This window comes from Centruroides sculpturatus, unplaced genomic scaffold (genome assembly GCF_000671375.1).
Source record: "Centruroides sculpturatus isolate CEXI.00-Female unplaced genomic scaffold, Cexi_2.0 scaffold565, whole genome shotgun sequence".
Classification (NCBI taxonomy): domain Eukaryota; kingdom Metazoa; phylum Arthropoda; class Arachnida; order Scorpiones; family Buthidae; genus Centruroides; species Centruroides sculpturatus.
Window position 1 is genome coordinate 54779 of NW_019384722.1, and position 18207 is coordinate 72985.

The following is an 18207-nucleotide window of genomic DNA, read 5'->3' on the forward strand; positions in this document are numbered from 1 at the left end:
CTACTTTCCGCCGTCCAGCGCCACGCTACGGAGAGTTTAGGCGGGTAAATTGAGTTTACTATCGTCTGTACAGAATTATATATAAATTAGGTACTGTACATATAATTATATATTTATTATATATAAATTAGGTACTGTATATATAATTATATATTAACTTAATTTAGTGTAACTTTATTATAATTATATATATACTTTCCGCTGTCCAGCGCCATGCTACGGAGAGTTTAAGCAAGTAAGTTGAGTTTACTATCGTCTGTACAGTATGTAAAGTAGGTACTGTAAGTCTAATACAGCACTAATTTTATACATTTCTTGTGAAAGAAACATTTCTTATTCAATGGCCATAAAAATTATTTCTATTAATGATGTCTCCAAAGGTCAACGAATTTTTCGCAGAAAAATAATTTATCAGAAAACGCGCCCGCCGTTTGGTGCCCTGCTTCGTGACGAAAACAAGCGTAAGCAACGGCGTATTTGAATGGTGCACAATCAGTAAGTAATCCTACAATTTTTTCTTTATAGCATAGTTTATACGGATTATTCCCAAAAAATTATACGTGTTTTGGAAATGTTGAGTCGAATTAGTCTAGAATCAGTTAATTTTACAGAAGAAAACCTTTCAAACAGCCTTAGTCCGTAAACTTCACACGTGTCAGGCTGTGATTGGCTCATGTATTTAAGAATTCCTACAACGTAAAATTCTTATAAAGTGGAATGCATCTAAGCATTATAGGGGGGTCTACTGTAATTTTAAAAGTGAACTTATCAACTTAGAAAGAAAATGAATTTTATTCAACAATTTTCATTCACAATAACTATTTCTTATATGATAAATGATAAACTCTAATTAAAAACCAGCAGTTTTTCTCCAATGCTAATAATTCTATGTCTAGTAGAAATTTTATATTGGACCCTAGAATGAGCAATTATTTATTGTGACATCATTACAATGCCGGGCTGCAACTTTTAATCATATTTTTAATTAATTTAATTTAAAATATACACATTCCACCTCAAATTAGTAGTGGCTTGTCCCTGTACATCATACTTTTCCTTTAACAATAGAGTTGTTAATTATTGCTCAACTAATAAATAAAAAATATTTGTTATTTTTTAAAATTTCTGTATCTTGTAAATACACAAGAGCCACAGTCAACTCATGTTTTTTAAAAATGTAATAAATATGTAAAAACAGCTTACTTTAATGTAACAGCTTTAATTGTCAAAATATATACATTATGATTCTGAAATTTTTTTTATACAAAGAACTTTAGGTGCAGCTCCCAATATTTTCAGCTAGGCTAGGGCTCTTACAGCAAAATGTCTGGGCACCCCTATTATATACTAAACTGAAATAATCTAATTTTGCTTAATATTTTGTTGAAACTTTTACTGAAAATCATTCTGTCAGGTATGTAGGAGGATTAAACAATATTATTTAGTATACTATATATATATATATAACAAAATACAGTATCAGCAAAATTAGAAGATTTCACAACTCAAAAGTTTGGGATTTTCAGCTATTTTTTTCAGAAAGTTTAAAAATTTTATCTGGCAATATGCATATTATACAAAAATATAATGTTATTTTATTGTACAACTTTATTAAGGATTATTATTTTTAAAATGTAAAATGAGGTTCGAAAAAGTGATAATAAACTTGATGATTAAATGTGTGATAATATATGAGGTGAAGTGAAAAAGATTCAGGACTGTTCCAATACAAAATGTCTGACATACACATTAATTTATTGAGTTATCACCTTCAAAATAAGTTCCTTCTGCAGCTATACGAACATTCCAATGCTTCTCCCAGTTTTCAAAATATTCCTGGAACTCTTTTTTTGTGATGTTGTTAAGCATTCTGCTTGAATGTCATCAATGTTCTCAAATCACCATCCTTTCAGCACTTTTCAGTTGTGGAAATAGAAAAAAATTACATAGTGCCAAGTCTGGTGAATAAGGTGTGTGGGAAACCATGGCCATTTTATTTTCTGCAAGAAACTGTTGAATGAGCAGGGGCATTATCATGATGCAACAACCAGTTCTGAGCTTTCCAGAGGTCTTTTTCATCTGACATTTTTACGCAGACACCTCAAAACATCCATATAAAACTTTTGATTCATAGTTTTGCCTTGTGTAACAAATTCTCAAAGAATAATATCCTCCTTATAAAAAAAATTATGAGCATGCTCTTGAGATTGCACCTCACTTTGTGAACCTTCTTTGGTCTGGGTGAGGCACAATTTTTCTATGGAATTGATTATTGTTTGGTTTCAGGGTCAGTCATAAATCCACATTTCATTTTCTGTAATCACTTTCTTTTCTGTTACAGTCTTGCCAAGNATTTTGATAGCAAAAACAAGTTTATTTATTTCTTAATATTGGTATGCAAAGGTTTAGTATGTAAATACAGTAATTCAACAACAAAAAAAAAAGGAAAGGACAAATAAAAAACACTGGCAGGGGTGGGATTCGAACCCACGCCTCCGAGGAGACTGGTGCCTTAAACCAGCGCCTTAGACCGCTCGGCCACCCTACCACGTTGTACCATGCTGAATAAAGCTTTAATTATTTCAAGTTATGATATTTATTTATAGCTTTAACCTACTTACACTGTGGTTTTTATAATTTACTGTAACATTCACTTACAATCACTGACAATCAACTGGCACACGTAGGGAGATGAATTAAAAGACTGGGAAATTCCAAAAGTTGTTTTTAATAAATTTTAAAAGTATTGTATAAAAAGTATTAAAAAGTTTTGCCTTCAAATGATCGAATCATTTAGAAGTAAAAAAATAAACTCATTTACTTTTTAGTGCAGAATAAAGTGAAGTTAAATTAAAGTTAGTTAGGATGACCGCTGCTGAACCTCCATAAACCTGGAACTATTTGGTCACGTAACCATAACTAGCATTACGTGATCATATGACTGTACAACCGCGGTCACAGATTAGAGAGACAATCTGTGGCCGTGGTATAATTGATCTGTGGCAAACCACTTTCTCCCGATATTCACTTGATACGGTTGGTTATCCAATACTGTATAAGAATATATATACTGTATAAATGTATTAGGAAACTCGGGTGCACTAGTTAATAATAATTTAACAAATTCCAACACATTAAATTCAACTTATTTTTACATTTTCATACGTTACATCCTAGAGAGTATTGTATATATGGATGCAGGAAGGAAAAAGAAAAATAACTACTGCGAAGAGGAACAGCATACTTGGAAATATTTTATTTAGTATTCCTTAAAATGCAATAAAACCAGGATTAATAAGTGCCAGAGCCCATAGATAAGGTGCAAAAACTCAAAAAGGCAGTTACACTAGGTAAATGTTATAGTCCATATAGCCTATTATAGGTTTGATAAGGTCTAAAATGGGGAGGCTGGGTGGTGAGAAATAGCGCTTGTCATATCTGGGTGGACCACCCAGAAAAATTTCTGAGGTTTTTCAACACACTCGGTTCGATTTTGGGTTCCCCAGAGTGATAGGCTGACCATTAACCACTTAGCCATCAGACCATCAAAAATGTGTTTGATGGATAGGGTTTCCAAGCTTTTTTCAGAAAAAAAGATATTTTCTACCAAATAGAACATTTTATTACATTGTATAGAACATTGTTTACATTAACTTACATGTGATTTATTCTTTCTAATATTTCTCTCCTGGTTTAGCTGCTCTTAATAATTTTTCATCCTTTTGCAAATTGGTAAAATTGCTTAAAAGTTAAAGGGAAACTGTGTACAATCTGTAGTTCCACTTTGATTAACTCTGGATGGCTCCTGTTTCTAACATCTGTCCATTTATTCTTCATTACTGGAAAAAACTAGCCTTATCAACATCACTTTTGACAATTTATACACACTAATAAAATACTCCGACACTCAAAAAATTCCTCATACAGTTCATCTAAGTTACCAAATTCTTTCAATTTTAATATATATCAACAGCATTTTCAAAGTTAGAATATTCTAGTTGTAATTACAATACTCTGGAAGTTTTAAAATAAAATCCTTTGATATATATGGATGAGAGAGGGGAAAAGGAAGAAATTGTCTTACAGGCAAAAGAAAAATGCAAAACCTGACAACCTACACCTAAGCGTAGGTACCAGTACATCAAATACCATTTACAGAAGGTACCAATTTACTTGTAATAGACTAGTAAATGTGCATGAGTGGCTAGCCTGCATGCACAATTGACAGTGAGAAGGGGTCCAGTCTTAAATCCACCACACCTTAAAATGTAATTTTCGATAATTTTAATCTAAAAGTTATTGTCATTTTGACAATGTTGAATCATTTTCGATTACCCTTCTTAATTCAAGATCACTGACACGTTATGCTATGGGCAAAAGATGGCAACAGCATGGAACCCCAAACCAGTTTATTACAAGAAAATATTTCCTCCAAAAATTTCATTCAGAAAAAAATGTTGAAGTCAACATTGTACATGGGGCCCTTAATTGAAATTTGCCTGGGCCCCATGAAGCTCTAGCGTCACTGTTCAAGATAAGTACAGCTAAATTATTAAACAATTAGGCCAAAAATATTGTATACAATACCTCAATAAATAATTAAATTAGCCTAAACATTCTTTATGTTAAGAGCATTATGAATTTTTATAATTAAACAATGCATGTTTTAATACAGAAAGTGAAAAATTGCCATTGCCATATCCTGTTTTTGCTAAATATTTTGTTTGCAATGACTGAACATGAAATTAGATGCCACTAAAAACTTAATGATAATTGTCATTTATAATATATTAGTAATGTAATGCATCAGGAAAATAAGTAAATAATACAATTTTTGTTGCTATAGCATGTTTGTTGTAAATTTTTAATTTAAAATGATAAATTCTATAAACATATTTTAAAAATTTTGTATAATATCAATATTTAAAAATTAACATTTTAGTCTGTTAAATCTTAATCATGTAAATCAAATGCAGGGAACTCCTGATAATGCATTCCTTATATAAATTTGTATAACACAATGAAAAAACTGCAACTAGTACTCATAAAAAATTCAATTTTGTCATCCAGAAATATAAGTTTTCTTCTTCAACTTCTAGCCTAGGTTTAAACTTGCATAAATTTTCAGATAATGCATGTCTCAATAAAGTGATTTCCTATAACGAGAAACATGTTGCCTGCATTATATGAGTATCTGCCATACTATGTAAATTGAACATAAATTATATTTTCAATAATACTCATATTATTTAACAAAAATATTTATTTTGAGAAAACGATTTTCTATATAAATTTTACATTTACTCCATATATTTTAAAATTTTAATATCCTAACTGAAAATTTTCTCCAAGCTATCATCAAGTCTTCTCAATACAAAATCAAATTTCAGTGTAAAGTAAGTGAAGATTTTAATTCATTCGAAGTGCCCCGTCTAATCTTATAACTTCTCCATTAATAACTGGATTTTCAATAATAAACTGTGCAAGATGTGCATATTCTTCTGGATTACCAAGACGACGAGGAAATGGTATAGTTTCTGCTAAATATGTTCTTACTTTATCAGGAAGACCACGAAGTAAAGGAGTATCAAATAAACCTATTAAAAAAAATTAATAATATATATATAATAAAGAAATTATACTTTCATTATGAAATTTATTCAGAAATTATAATAAAAATACAAAATTCATTTAGACTTTCTATATTCAATTTTTTGAATAAAATATAAAATTATCATCATTATTATTACTACAAAAAACTGTGAAAAGAAAATATTTTAAAACATTTTTTAATTTTATAAATTAAGATTTACAGTCGACCCCCCTATAACGTGGGTTCCTATAATGAAAATTCCTATAACGTAGCGAAAAAATTGCGGCAGTATTCGTATAAAGGGACTCGTAAAACATCGTCGCTGACTTGTGTCGCGACAAGATTGATCGAATCTGGACCAATAGTGGATGAGCAGCCAAACTACTTTCCGCCATCCAGCGCCACGCTACAGAAAGTTTAGGCGGGTAAATTGAGTTTGCTATCGTCTGTACAGTATTATATATAAATTAGGTACTGTATATATAATTATATATTAACTTAATTTAGTGTAACTTTATTATAATTATATATATACTTTCCGCTGTCCAGCGCCATGCTACGGAGAGTTTAAGCAAGTAAGTTGAGTTTACTATCGTCTGTACAGTATGTAAAGTAGGTACTGTAAGTCTAATACAGCACTAATTTTATACATTTCTTGTGAAAGAAACATTTCTTATTCAATGGCCATAAAAATTATTTCTATTAATGATGTCTCCAAAGGTCAACGAATTTTTCGCAGAAAAATAATTTATCAGAAAACGCGCCCGCCGTTTGGTGCCCTGCTTCGTGACGAAAACAAGCGTAAGCAACGGCGTATTTGAATGGTGCACAATCAGTAAGTAATCCTACAATTTTTTCTTTATAGCATAGTTTATACGGATTATTCCCAAAAAATTATACGTGTTTTGGAAATGTTGAGTCGAATTAGTCTAGAATCAGTTAATTTTACAGAAGAAAACCTTTCAAACAGCCTTAGTCCGTAAACTTCACACGTGTCAGGCTGTGATTGGCTCATGTATTTAAGAATTCCTACAACGTAAAATTCTTATAAAGTGGAATGCATCTAAGCATTATAGGGGGGTCTACTGTAATTTTAAAAGTGAACTTATCAACTTAGAAAGAAAATGAATTTTATTCAACAATTTTCATTCACAATAACTATTTCTTATATGATAAATGATAAACTCTAATTAAAAACCAGCAGTTTTTCTCCAATGCTAATAATTCTATGTCTAGTAGAAATTTTATATTGGACCCTAGAATGAGCAATTATTTATTGTGACATCATTACAATGCCGGGCTGCAACTTTTAATCATATTTTTAATTAATTTAATTTAAAATATACACATTCCACCTCAAATTAGTAGTGGCTTGTCCCTGTACATCATACTTTTCCTTTAACAATAGAGTTGTTAATTATTGCTCAACTAATAAATAAAAAATATTTGTTATTTTTTAAAATTTCTGTATCTTGTAAATACACAAGAGCCACAGTCAACTCATGTTTTTTAAAAATGTAATAAATATGTAAAAACAGCTTACTTTAATGTAACAGCTTTAATTGTCAAAATATATACATTATGATTCTGAAATTTTTTTTATACAAAGAACTTTAGGTGCAGCTCCCAATATTTTCAGCTAGGCTAGGGCTCTTACAGCAAAATGTCTGGGCACCCCTATTATATACTAAACTGAAATAATCTAATTTTGCTTAATATTTTGTTGAAACTTTTACTGAAAATCATTCTGTCAGGTATGTAGGAGGATTAAACAATATTATTTAGTATACTATATATATATATATAACAAAATACAGTATCAGCAAAATTAGAAGATTTCACAACTCAAAAGTTTGGGATTTTCAGCTATTTTTTTCAGAAAGTTTAAAAATTTTATCTGGCAATATGCATATTATACAAAAATATAATGTTATTTTATTGTACAACTTTATTAAGGATTATTATTTTTAAAATGTAAAATGAGGTTCGAAAAAGTGATAATAAACTTGATGATTAAATGTGTGATAATATATGAGGTGAAGTGAAAAAGATTCAGGACTGTTCCAATACAAAATGTCTGACATACACATTAATTTATTGAGTTATCACCTTCAAAATAAGTTCCTTCTGCAGCTATACGAACATTCCAATGCTTCTCCCAGTTTTCAAAATATTCCTGGAACTCTTTTTTTGTGATGTTGTTAAGCATTCTGCTTGAATGTCATCAATGTTCTCAAATCACCATCCTTTCAGCACTTTTCAGTTGTGGAAATAGAAAAAAATTACATAGTGCCAAGTCTGGTGAATAAGGTGTGTGGGAAACCATGGCCATTTTATTTTCTGCAAGAAACTGTTGAATGAGCAGGGGCATTATCATGATGCAACAACCAGTTCTGAGCTTTCCAGAGGTCTTTTTCATCTGACATTTTTACGCAGACACCTCAAAACATCCATATAAAACTTTTGATTCATAGTTTGGCCTTGTGTAACAAATTCTCAAAGAATAATATCCTCCTTATAAAAAAAATTATGAGTATGCTCTTGAGATTGCACCTCACTTTGTGAACCTTCTTTGGTCTGGGTGAGGCACAATTTTTCTATGGAATTGATTATTGTTTGGTTTCAGGGTCAGTCATAAATCCACATTTCATTTTCTGTAATCACTTTCTTTTCTGTTACAGTCTTGCCAAGTTTCACACACATTTCATAGTTCACACACACACACATACACAGTTCCTTAAAATAATTCATTTTACAAAGCAATGAAAATCACAAATCAATGAGAACATGGATCTAAATCTAAATAGCAAGAAACAAGAACTATATACAATAATGGCACGAAATGGAAAGCTAAACAACGATGTCTATTACACATCCTAGTTTGCACAAGTTTAGCATGTGGCTGATCATGTTCCAGGGCTGGCACCATGTCACCAGTCCTGGAACTTTTTGACTGCACCTCATAGCAGTTCCTACTTCAAAAGATGCTCTTCTTGTTGGCTGTTTTGGTCAATTTATTCAAAGTGAAAAAATCCTAAATATGCATTTATTCATATTCATAATTTAAATATATGAAAACATCATGTATTAAGAAAAACACTAATTCTTCATAACAGATTAAATAATACTTTTTCATAATCTCAAGAGTATTTCTTGTTAATGTATTTGATTATTTTGGCATTTGTCTGCAATTTTTTGAAAAAAATTATTTAAAAACAGAGATTGCAGTGTTACAATGAAATTTATAGAAATATTAGCAGATGGGCCCAATGTTGCTTGGGCAAAAAATATCAGTAGCAAAGATTATTATTATTATTATTATTAGATTATTTTATACTTCTAACCTTTCTATTACATTACTTTATAGTATTTGATTTATATTTACAAAGGTTATCTTATGTAAGGATTTATCACATCAAGTATCCAACCTAACACATTTTAAAAATGTTAAATTGGGCACTTGGTGTGATAAATTCTTATGTAAGGTAACCTTTGTAGTTATCTAAGTCAAATAATATAATATAACATAAATTAAAACGAAAACCATATAAAGAGTTTGGTTATTTCAGCCTACCATTGTCATATTACCACAATAGGAAATTGCACAATTTCATTGGTCACATAGAGACCAATTGAAAATGTGATAACTTAAATTTTTTAACATATCACATTTTTTCCTAATGTTAACATTAAGAAACAGTACCATTCACAGCTGAATATCAAATGATAATCTGCCAACATATCAAATTTCATGGAAAATGTACAAAATATTTAAAGCCAGTTATCTTGTATTATGTAATTTTCCTATTTGAATGCCACCATACCACTGGTCTAATAGAAAGAAGGGACTGTTGCAGAAGGGAGTTGAAGTTAATTCAACTAAAAGTAGTCATTGACCTCCTCCCAGGAGAGAATGCTCAATGACTACTACTAATTAATACTGGTATACTATTATTATTTGAAAAACAATTCATGTTAGACAGGTTGTGATGACCACGCACATAATCGAAGTTGCTAACCTTAATATCCAAAAGACTTTGTATAACATGTTTAAAGAAATAAAAAAAAACAAAAATGTAAGAATAATTGCATTTGTGTGATAATAAACTGTTTAATTTTGGCAATAGATTGTATAAACTATATGGAAAGTATATTCTCTTAAATATCGCATTTATAGGAAAATTAATGGGCTTCAATTTGAAAAAGTTGTATACCTATAAATTCCAATTGTTGTCCTGTCTGTCCTTCATTAATCTTGAGAAATGGGTTACATACATGAAAGTTGAAACCAGATATGTAAAGCTTAGGGGCAAGAAGCCTAGATTAACTATATACAAACCTACAGTTTAGAAAGGAAATCATGTTACTTGAATTCAAAATTTTCCCCTGAATGGAGTTAGATAGGTGACCGACACAACTCTGTTGCTAACAGGAAAAGTATGATATATAGGATAAGACTACCACTAAAAGAATTGCTCATTAGAATTAGTTTGATTTATTTGATTATGGCAACACAACACAAGGGGGAGAGATCTGCTGAGAGAATGCATCCCAAGACTTCTTATGGGAAGCTGGACCCTATTTAAATGTAACTAATGTGAAGAAAACCCAGAGAACTCCACACGGGCAACCCATTGGCCATGCCCAAACCCACAACTAACTACCAGAGTTTGGTGGTTTTACGTACTCAGCTACTAGAGAATGCTTATTAAATTAATGAACAATTCAGACTGTAAACAAATTGGACAACAAACACTTTTACGAAAGATTTTTATGTTCAAACAACAAACACATGTTAGGATAACAAACACCTCACAGAACAAACACAAGACGAAGCGATGGTGCATTTAACATTTGTAAAACTATATTTTAACAGCATCCATCTATGAATGATTTATGGAACAAGACTTTCACAGTTGTATACATAACCTTTTTGGCACTAATTAATTTCTATTCTCTGAATTTTTGTAAGTGCTTTTCTGAACTTTTTATTTAAGAAAATTGATAATATTATGGGGCCTAAAAAGAATGGATTGTCAAGAACCGTGATCACTATAGAAACTAAGCAAGAGATAATAACCAAAGTAGAGTGTGGGAAGATGTCTGATGTTGCTAGGCGGTATGGCTTCAACAGGTCTACAGTAAGCATAATCTTAGCTAATAAAGATATAATCAAAAAGACTCAAGCAGATAAAGGAGTAATGAAAATCACTTCTAAGAAAAAAAGATGCCATCCATGAAAAAAATGGAGAGATTGCTTTTTAGTTTGTTATTACATGTAAATAAACCTAGTAAGAAAGTATATTATTTATTTATTTATTGGTGTCACCAGAACAAATTAATCAAATTACCATAAAAATCTATTGTAAATCAATAATCGGTTAATGAACAATTCAGATAGCAAACATGATCTTGGAACGGATTATGTTCATTAACTGATCACCAACTGTATATACTTTATTCATTTAGTTATTAACTGTTAATCACTTTAATTTCATATAAATAAACCAAATCATTTTCCCAAAAAAAATTTTTACATCATGCAGAATTGGAAAAAGTTTTTGAATATGCAAACAGTTGGAAGAATGTATTTTAACACTGTTCTAAATTTATCTGCTACTCATAGCCCAAACTTGCAATCCAGAAACCCAGCCATTTTTTATGAGATAAGAGAAAAAAGGGTATTCTGTGGACAAGGTGATACAAGAAAATGTGTTATTGTAAAAGCAAAGCCATGTTGACCAGATTAGAGTTGTTGTTGGTCTATTTTCTTTTAGTATGGAGGCACTTCAATTTAAATGAGCAAGTTAACATATGCAAATCACAGTTCAGACAGAATTTTCCCTTTGAATTTTGAATCAGCCATATTTCTAAACTAACAAAATTCCTTAGCGTGTAAATCTCTATATCCTCAACTGAAACAAATAGTACAATTACAAACTAACAGGATTTCAAACTATCTGAATTCAAATTAATGAGGATTTCCTGTATTAAGTTGTATTATTTTGCATGTGATTCCTTTTTTATTATTGTTGTTGTTCAAAAACTTTTTTCCAATATTGCTTCATGTAAACATTTATTTTTGCAAAAATGGTTTGGATTATTCATATGAAATTAAAGTGATTAACACTTATAACCCAATGAATAAAATGTTTTTTGTTTTGATCATTACATTTTTACTTTCTTATAAAATGAGCTCAAAGTAAATGATTTTATTTTCTTACATTATGTTTAAGTATTTTTTCCCAGTGGTTGTAGTTCAAATACTATTAAATGTATTATCATCTAAAAATTTTGAAATTTTGCAAACATTTTAAAAAACAAATCAAAAAGATGTGTTTTTTTTAAACATTGAGAGATTTGTTATTTATAAAAAAACAAGTTTGTTTACCTGGTGCAATTGCACAGCAACGGATTCCTTGAGTAGAAAGGTCTCTAGCAATTGGTAATGTCATTCCAACAATGGCACCTTTACTTGCTGAATATGCCACTTGTCCTTTTTGTCCCTCAAAAGCTGCAACACTAGCAGTATTTATAATAACTCCTCTTTGACCATCAGCATCAGGAGTATTTTTTCCTATGAGACCAACTGCTAGTCTTATAACATTAAATGTACCAACAGCATTTACCTAAATAAAATATAAGAAAGTTTAACTTAAATTATTCAGTTAAAAATATATTTCTAAAATCAGTGAAATAAAAATGATTTAGAAGGATTAAATACTATTAACACTATCAAAATATTAATGAAATACAGTAAAACCCTGCTTAATGCTGCCTTGATTAACAATGATTTGATATAACGTGGTCTGCTCAAAGCCTTATAAAAAGATCAAAATTTACACCAATTCAAATTATTGTGGCATTTCATTGATTCATATATGATATGATTATTTACAAACACAAACCAATCAGCAAAAGGTAGCAATTAGTCGTAGTGCTTTACTTCCCTTAAATCTATGTTTCTTTTGTGCAATTTTGGAAAAAATATAACATTATGAATGCCATAGGCAATATCGACTTCACTTGGCAAGAATTGACTGATAAATGCATGAACAGTGTGAAAGAAGTTATGGCTGAAGGTACCCAACAATTCTTAACAAGAAGAGCCTATTGCTGTATCGTTAGGTTGACCAAATTGTCGACCTAACTGATACAGCAAGACTAGGAGATGTAGACAAGCAGGATAGAGGGGTTACTGCATGTTTCTGGTGAGAGCTTTACGAATGACGACCTTCAAGAACTGGCAGAACAAGGAATTCAGGTAGAACTAGAAAATAGTGATTCTGCAAGTGAAGAACCCAAAAATTTTCTCTACAGATTTCCTTAGTAAAAGTTTGATAATGATAACTGAAATTGTTGATCAAATTGGAGCAAATGATCCATATTTTGAAGGAGTGCAAAAGCAAAATGAAGTGTTTTGCTTTTGCACTCCTGCTACCAACATTTGCTTAAGGAAAGAAAAAAGCAACAAATGAAATAACATGGCTTTTTATCACAAAAAACAACAATTTCAGAAAAGCCAGGACCTTCATCACAAAAAATGAAAATAGATTCACAATAAACTTTTGAGTGGCCAGTAAAATATTTATTTAAAAAATGAACTTTACATTTCTGTGTGCATATGTTTGTGTGTTATTTAACATATATTATTATGCAAATTAATATAAAAATAACTTAAAATTAAATTAAAATCTGTTTATTTTTGGTTGCATGTTCCCCTTTCCCTATTTACTCTGTGTTAAAATGACCTCATTTAACACTGTTTCATTTAGCGTTTTGTCATCTAGGAACACGTCCCCGCATTAAGCGGGCTCTTACTGTATATATAAAGGGCATTCAAATTGATCCAAATCTTTTAGATCCAGACATATAAAGAAGAAAATATGTAAAAATGTTAAATCAGCAAAAATTCACTGACAACTTCAAGCCAATATGGTGAAGAGACACTCAGCCACAATAACACAACTGAACAGTGTAAATATTTCAAGGAGAGACAGACATCAAAAATGATGATTTTGGTCAAAAACTGTACCAAATTGTTCCAATATTTACAGTCATACCTGTAAATATTGACCATGTAGAGTACCTAATCCCAGATAATCATTAGATAACCTGCCACAAACTTGCAGTGGAGATGGATCTGTCTGAGAACTCTTGACACCATCACTCATAATCATCTATAGTTCTGAATGGTTAGCACACAATGGATACGAAGTAAATCACCTTCTTCAACTGAAACAAGAGAAAGTGAATTTGCTATGAACTGAAGGAACATTTTGATTTTGAGGGCTAACTTTCTTGAACTGTATCATAACCTGTGATGAAATCTAGACACACTATATTCCAGAAACAAACCGAACATTCAAACAATAAAAGCATATGGACATGCCCTGGCAAAAACTTCTGGTCAGTGGCATTTTCAAGCAAAAATATGACTATTGTATCATTTATCAGAATTCTTTACCAATCATTTTGACATGACTAGTGCTTACCCTCATCGGGTTCTAAAAACAAACTGAACATATTGTGAAGGAAACAATCTAATCTGATCAGGAATCTTGTGTTTGCAGGACAGTACTGTACATGTTTTTTATGGATCATTCAACTACCTGCAACATCCAGAAACTGGATTTGGAGACACTCCCATATACCTGCTTCAATCCAAATCCCAGTAATCATCAACCTTTTGAATTCCTGGGTGGGTAGTATTTCTCCAGTAATGACACTGTCAAAAGGTTGTCTGATCCTGGTTCTGACATCATGACAAAACCTTATAATTAATCAATACAGATATAAACATCCACTAACCTGATTTTTGATTAAGGCTAAACAATCTGTTGGATTATAATGTGCTATAATGTAGAAAAATTACTTAATATTTAATTATTAAATAATAGCCATATTATTTCCCAATATAATCTGGCATATCATTTGGCCTTAAATAATCAATATCTATGACTATATTCAATGGAGTTAATATTGGAGTATATCTTCTATTCATCTGTAAAACTTGTTTCTTATAATTTGGAAATTCCTATTAATTTTAATTTTTGGTTTTTTAAGTTTCTATCCAGTTTATTTATTTTGCTGTAACTTAAGTTCTGCAAGAAGGACCCTACATGCTCGCAAATGGAGTTTATTTATTTAGACTGAGAATCATTAATATTACTGTGAGGGAACTCAACTTCAGTATTTGAGGAAGAAACCAAAGGAAACTCTGGTGAGGTCTGCAGTGATTCTGACGGGCAAAGAGATTTGTAAGAAATTTGGTATAGGAACAAAAGATGAACTATCTAATAAGTACAGTGGAACCTCATTTAATGAGCACCTCACATAATGAGTATTTCACACAATGAGCAAAACAAATTGTAAAATAATGACTCACTTAATGAGCAATGTTTTGCATAATGAGNTTGTATAATATCAATATTTAAAAATTAACATTTTAGTCTGTTAAATCTTAATCATGTAAATCAAATGCAGGGAACTCCTGATAATGCATTCCTTATATAAATTTGTATAACACAATGAAAAAACTGCAACTAGTACTCATAAAAAATTCAATTTTGTCATCCAGAAATATAAGTTTTCTTCTTCAACTTCTAGCCTAGGTTTAAACTTGCATAAATTTTCAGATAATGCATGTCTCAATAAAGTGATTTCCTATAACGAGAAACATGTTGCCTGCATTATATGAGTATCTGCCATACTATGTAAATTGAACATAAATTATATTTTCAATAATACTCATATTATTTAACAAAAATATTTATTTTGAGAAAACGATTTTCTATATAAATTTTACATTTACTCCATATATTTTAAAATTTTAATATCCTAACTGAAAATTTTCTCCAAGCTATCATCAAGTCTTCTCAATACAAAATCAAATTTCAGTGTAAACTAAGTGAAGATTTTAATTCATTCGAAGTGCCCCGTCTAATCTTATAACTTCTCCATTAATAACTGGATTTTCAATAATAAACTGTGCAAGATGTGCATATTCTTCTGGATTACCAAGACGACGAGGAAATGGTATAGTTTCTGCTAAATATGTTCTTACTTTATCAGGAAGACCACGAAGTAAAGGAGTATCAAATAAACCTATTAAAAAAAATTAATAATATATATATAATAAAGAAATTATACTTTCATTATGAAATTTATTCAGAAATNATTATATTTCCAAAGTTCGTTTTAATATAAAAATTATGACAAATAGCAACATCTAGTATCAAAAATGTTCTGATGCAGAAACGAATATGTTCAGGGTCAACTGGGCAGGTCAAATGAGGTCAACACAAAAATATTCAGGAACAACACGGGACAGGTTAACGAGTGTTTCACATTACGAGTAACATTCTGGAATGAATTATGCTCGTTAAGCAAGGTTCCACTGTATTTTCTCCAAGTTTCCTTAGGATAATAGCTGTTCAACTAAAATTAACCTCATCCATATTAAAGTCATGACTGTGCTCTAATATCTTATAACACAAGAAAAATTGGCATTGATATAGTGAAATATCTCCGAAATATAAATCAAATTCTAAAAGTTATCAGAATATTTATGGAATTCTAATAATAACTATTGTATTTAACAGAGCTGTAACTAGCCATTCCTGTGCCCTGTACAAGAATTTGCATTTAGGTCCCTTAATTTATTTGGTTTTGGGAAAATAATAAAACAAATACATTACAAAAGATTTTTAATAAGATTTATTTTAATTGAATTTTTCTGGCTTTCATTTCAGCAAATTCATTAATTACACTTTCATAATTAATATTTTTAATGATACTGTATTCTATTGAAATAATAGAAATATTGGATAATCGTTCTTGTCCGATAGTTGATCTTAAATAATTTTTTATTAAGTTTAACTTGCTAAAACTTCTCTCACACAAAGCAATAGAAACGGAGAGTTAGAAATATTCGAAGAGCGACATTGATATTTGGGTAAGACTCAATTAAACCAAAATCACAAAGAGCCTGTAGAATATTAAGTGGAGATACAGTTTCTATATTGTATAAGAGTCGTTACTTCAAAATTAAAACTTTCAATTCCACTTGTGAATTCGTACTTTTTTAAATCTTTGCTATATTTAATAGCGAGATCTGCAGCCGATTTTTTTAAATCAGCAACACTCGTGTATTGTAAAGACGAACCACAGAGAAAGCAAAAATTGTCACAGATAGTTTTCATTTTTTCATAATGCCAATCTATTTGACACAATAGTGTGTCAAGAACACTGTAAATTTGTATTTTAAATAATTTTTCGGATGTCAAGTTACTTCCTTTATTTGGTAATTAATCTTGCATAAGCCAAAGATTTTTGTACTGTTTATAATTACATAAAAAATAAATTAGTAAAATTTAAGATAAATAGTTTATATTTTACTTAAGTGTCATGTTTTGTGACTTTAAGCAGTAGACAGATAATATATTAATTGTAAAAGTTTTAATTACTTACAAATTCAAAAAATTTAATTATTTAGCTATAAACTCAACAATTACCAAATTATTTTTCTCCAGATATTTTCTTTACCTGAATTACTTTAGAGAAATCTTCTAAACTATGTGGAATGTCTCGTTTATAATCATATGTTTTAAGAGCCACTCCAATACCAGCACAGTTTATAGCAGCATCCAATTTACCAAATTTTTCTTCTGTGGTATTCAAGGCATTCTTCACATCTGTTTCTGATGTCACCTAATAAATTAAATTAATATAATCAATAAAAATTATAAGTGAAATTTAATCACCAACTGTTAATTAAAGAATACATTTGTTGGTGTAAAAACACAATTTGTTCCTAAATCTTTTGCAACATCATTTCCTTTTGAAGTTGGCAAATCACAAATAACTACTTTTGCTCCTTGTTTAACCAATCTCTCAGCAGTTGCTTTTCCGAGTCCAGAACCACCTCCCGTAATAAGAACCACAAGATTCTAGGATTAAAAAAATATGTATGAGATAAATGTAATTTTAAAAAATATATACATCAGAGAAAATCATTAAGAATTATTTTAAAATTTTATTGATTAAATGCAATTATAAACAAATGCAATAATTATTTCTAAAGATCTGAAAGTCTATTTTTTAAATTTTATAAATTGATTAAATTATAAATTTAAGTTTTATAGACTAGTAAAAAATGTTAACCTTTCTGCTAAATTACTGGTTTTTTTGGTATTATTTACTGTACTTGCATCCAGTTTTTTCAGTATAAGTTTTAGAAATTGTTTTTAACCGTAGCGTGCACAAGTATTTAAGTTTATAAATTTTCATAAGCTGGGCCTTCTAGCTCTAATGTAATTTCTATGCTAATGTTGCTTTTTTTAACCAAAAATTAAAGTAAATTTCTCTCAAATTTTTTATCATCAATTTCAGACAGTTTAATGAACAGAATACTGATTTTTGGTCACAATTTTGAATACATTACTGGTCTCAATTATATATTAGAACTTTTTAATTTGCATTTAAAGTTGATAGCTTTTGCAATTTATTATTTATTTTGCATGTTACAAAATTTTATTTATTTATTATAAATTTTGTTTATAAATTTTTCCATTTTCCTATCTTTGTTTGAAGGGCAAATGAAACATCTTTTC

General features: G+C 30.0%; 1 protein-coding gene and 1 non-coding gene across 2 annotated transcripts in view; both read right to left on the reverse strand.

Moving 5' to 3' along the window:
- Positions 1-18207, reverse strand: part of LOC111628029 (3-hydroxyacyl-CoA dehydrogenase type-2-like) — a 41787-nt gene that overhangs the window by 18693 nt on the left and 4887 nt on the right. Inside the window, exons 4-5 of the mRNA XM_023371748.1 lie at positions 11985-12222; positions 3659-5597 (exon numbers count right to left, since the gene is read on the reverse strand). Of these exons, the coding sequence (XP_023227516.1) occupies positions 5410-5597; positions 11985-12222 (426 nt within the window). The 3' untranslated portion in view covers positions 3659-5409. The remainder of the gene's footprint in view (positions 1-3658; positions 5598-11984; positions 12223-18207) is intronic.
- On the reverse strand, positions 2467-2548 carry Trnal-aag. Its single transcript has one exon. It is a non-coding gene; the product is annotated as a tRNA-Leu (tRNA).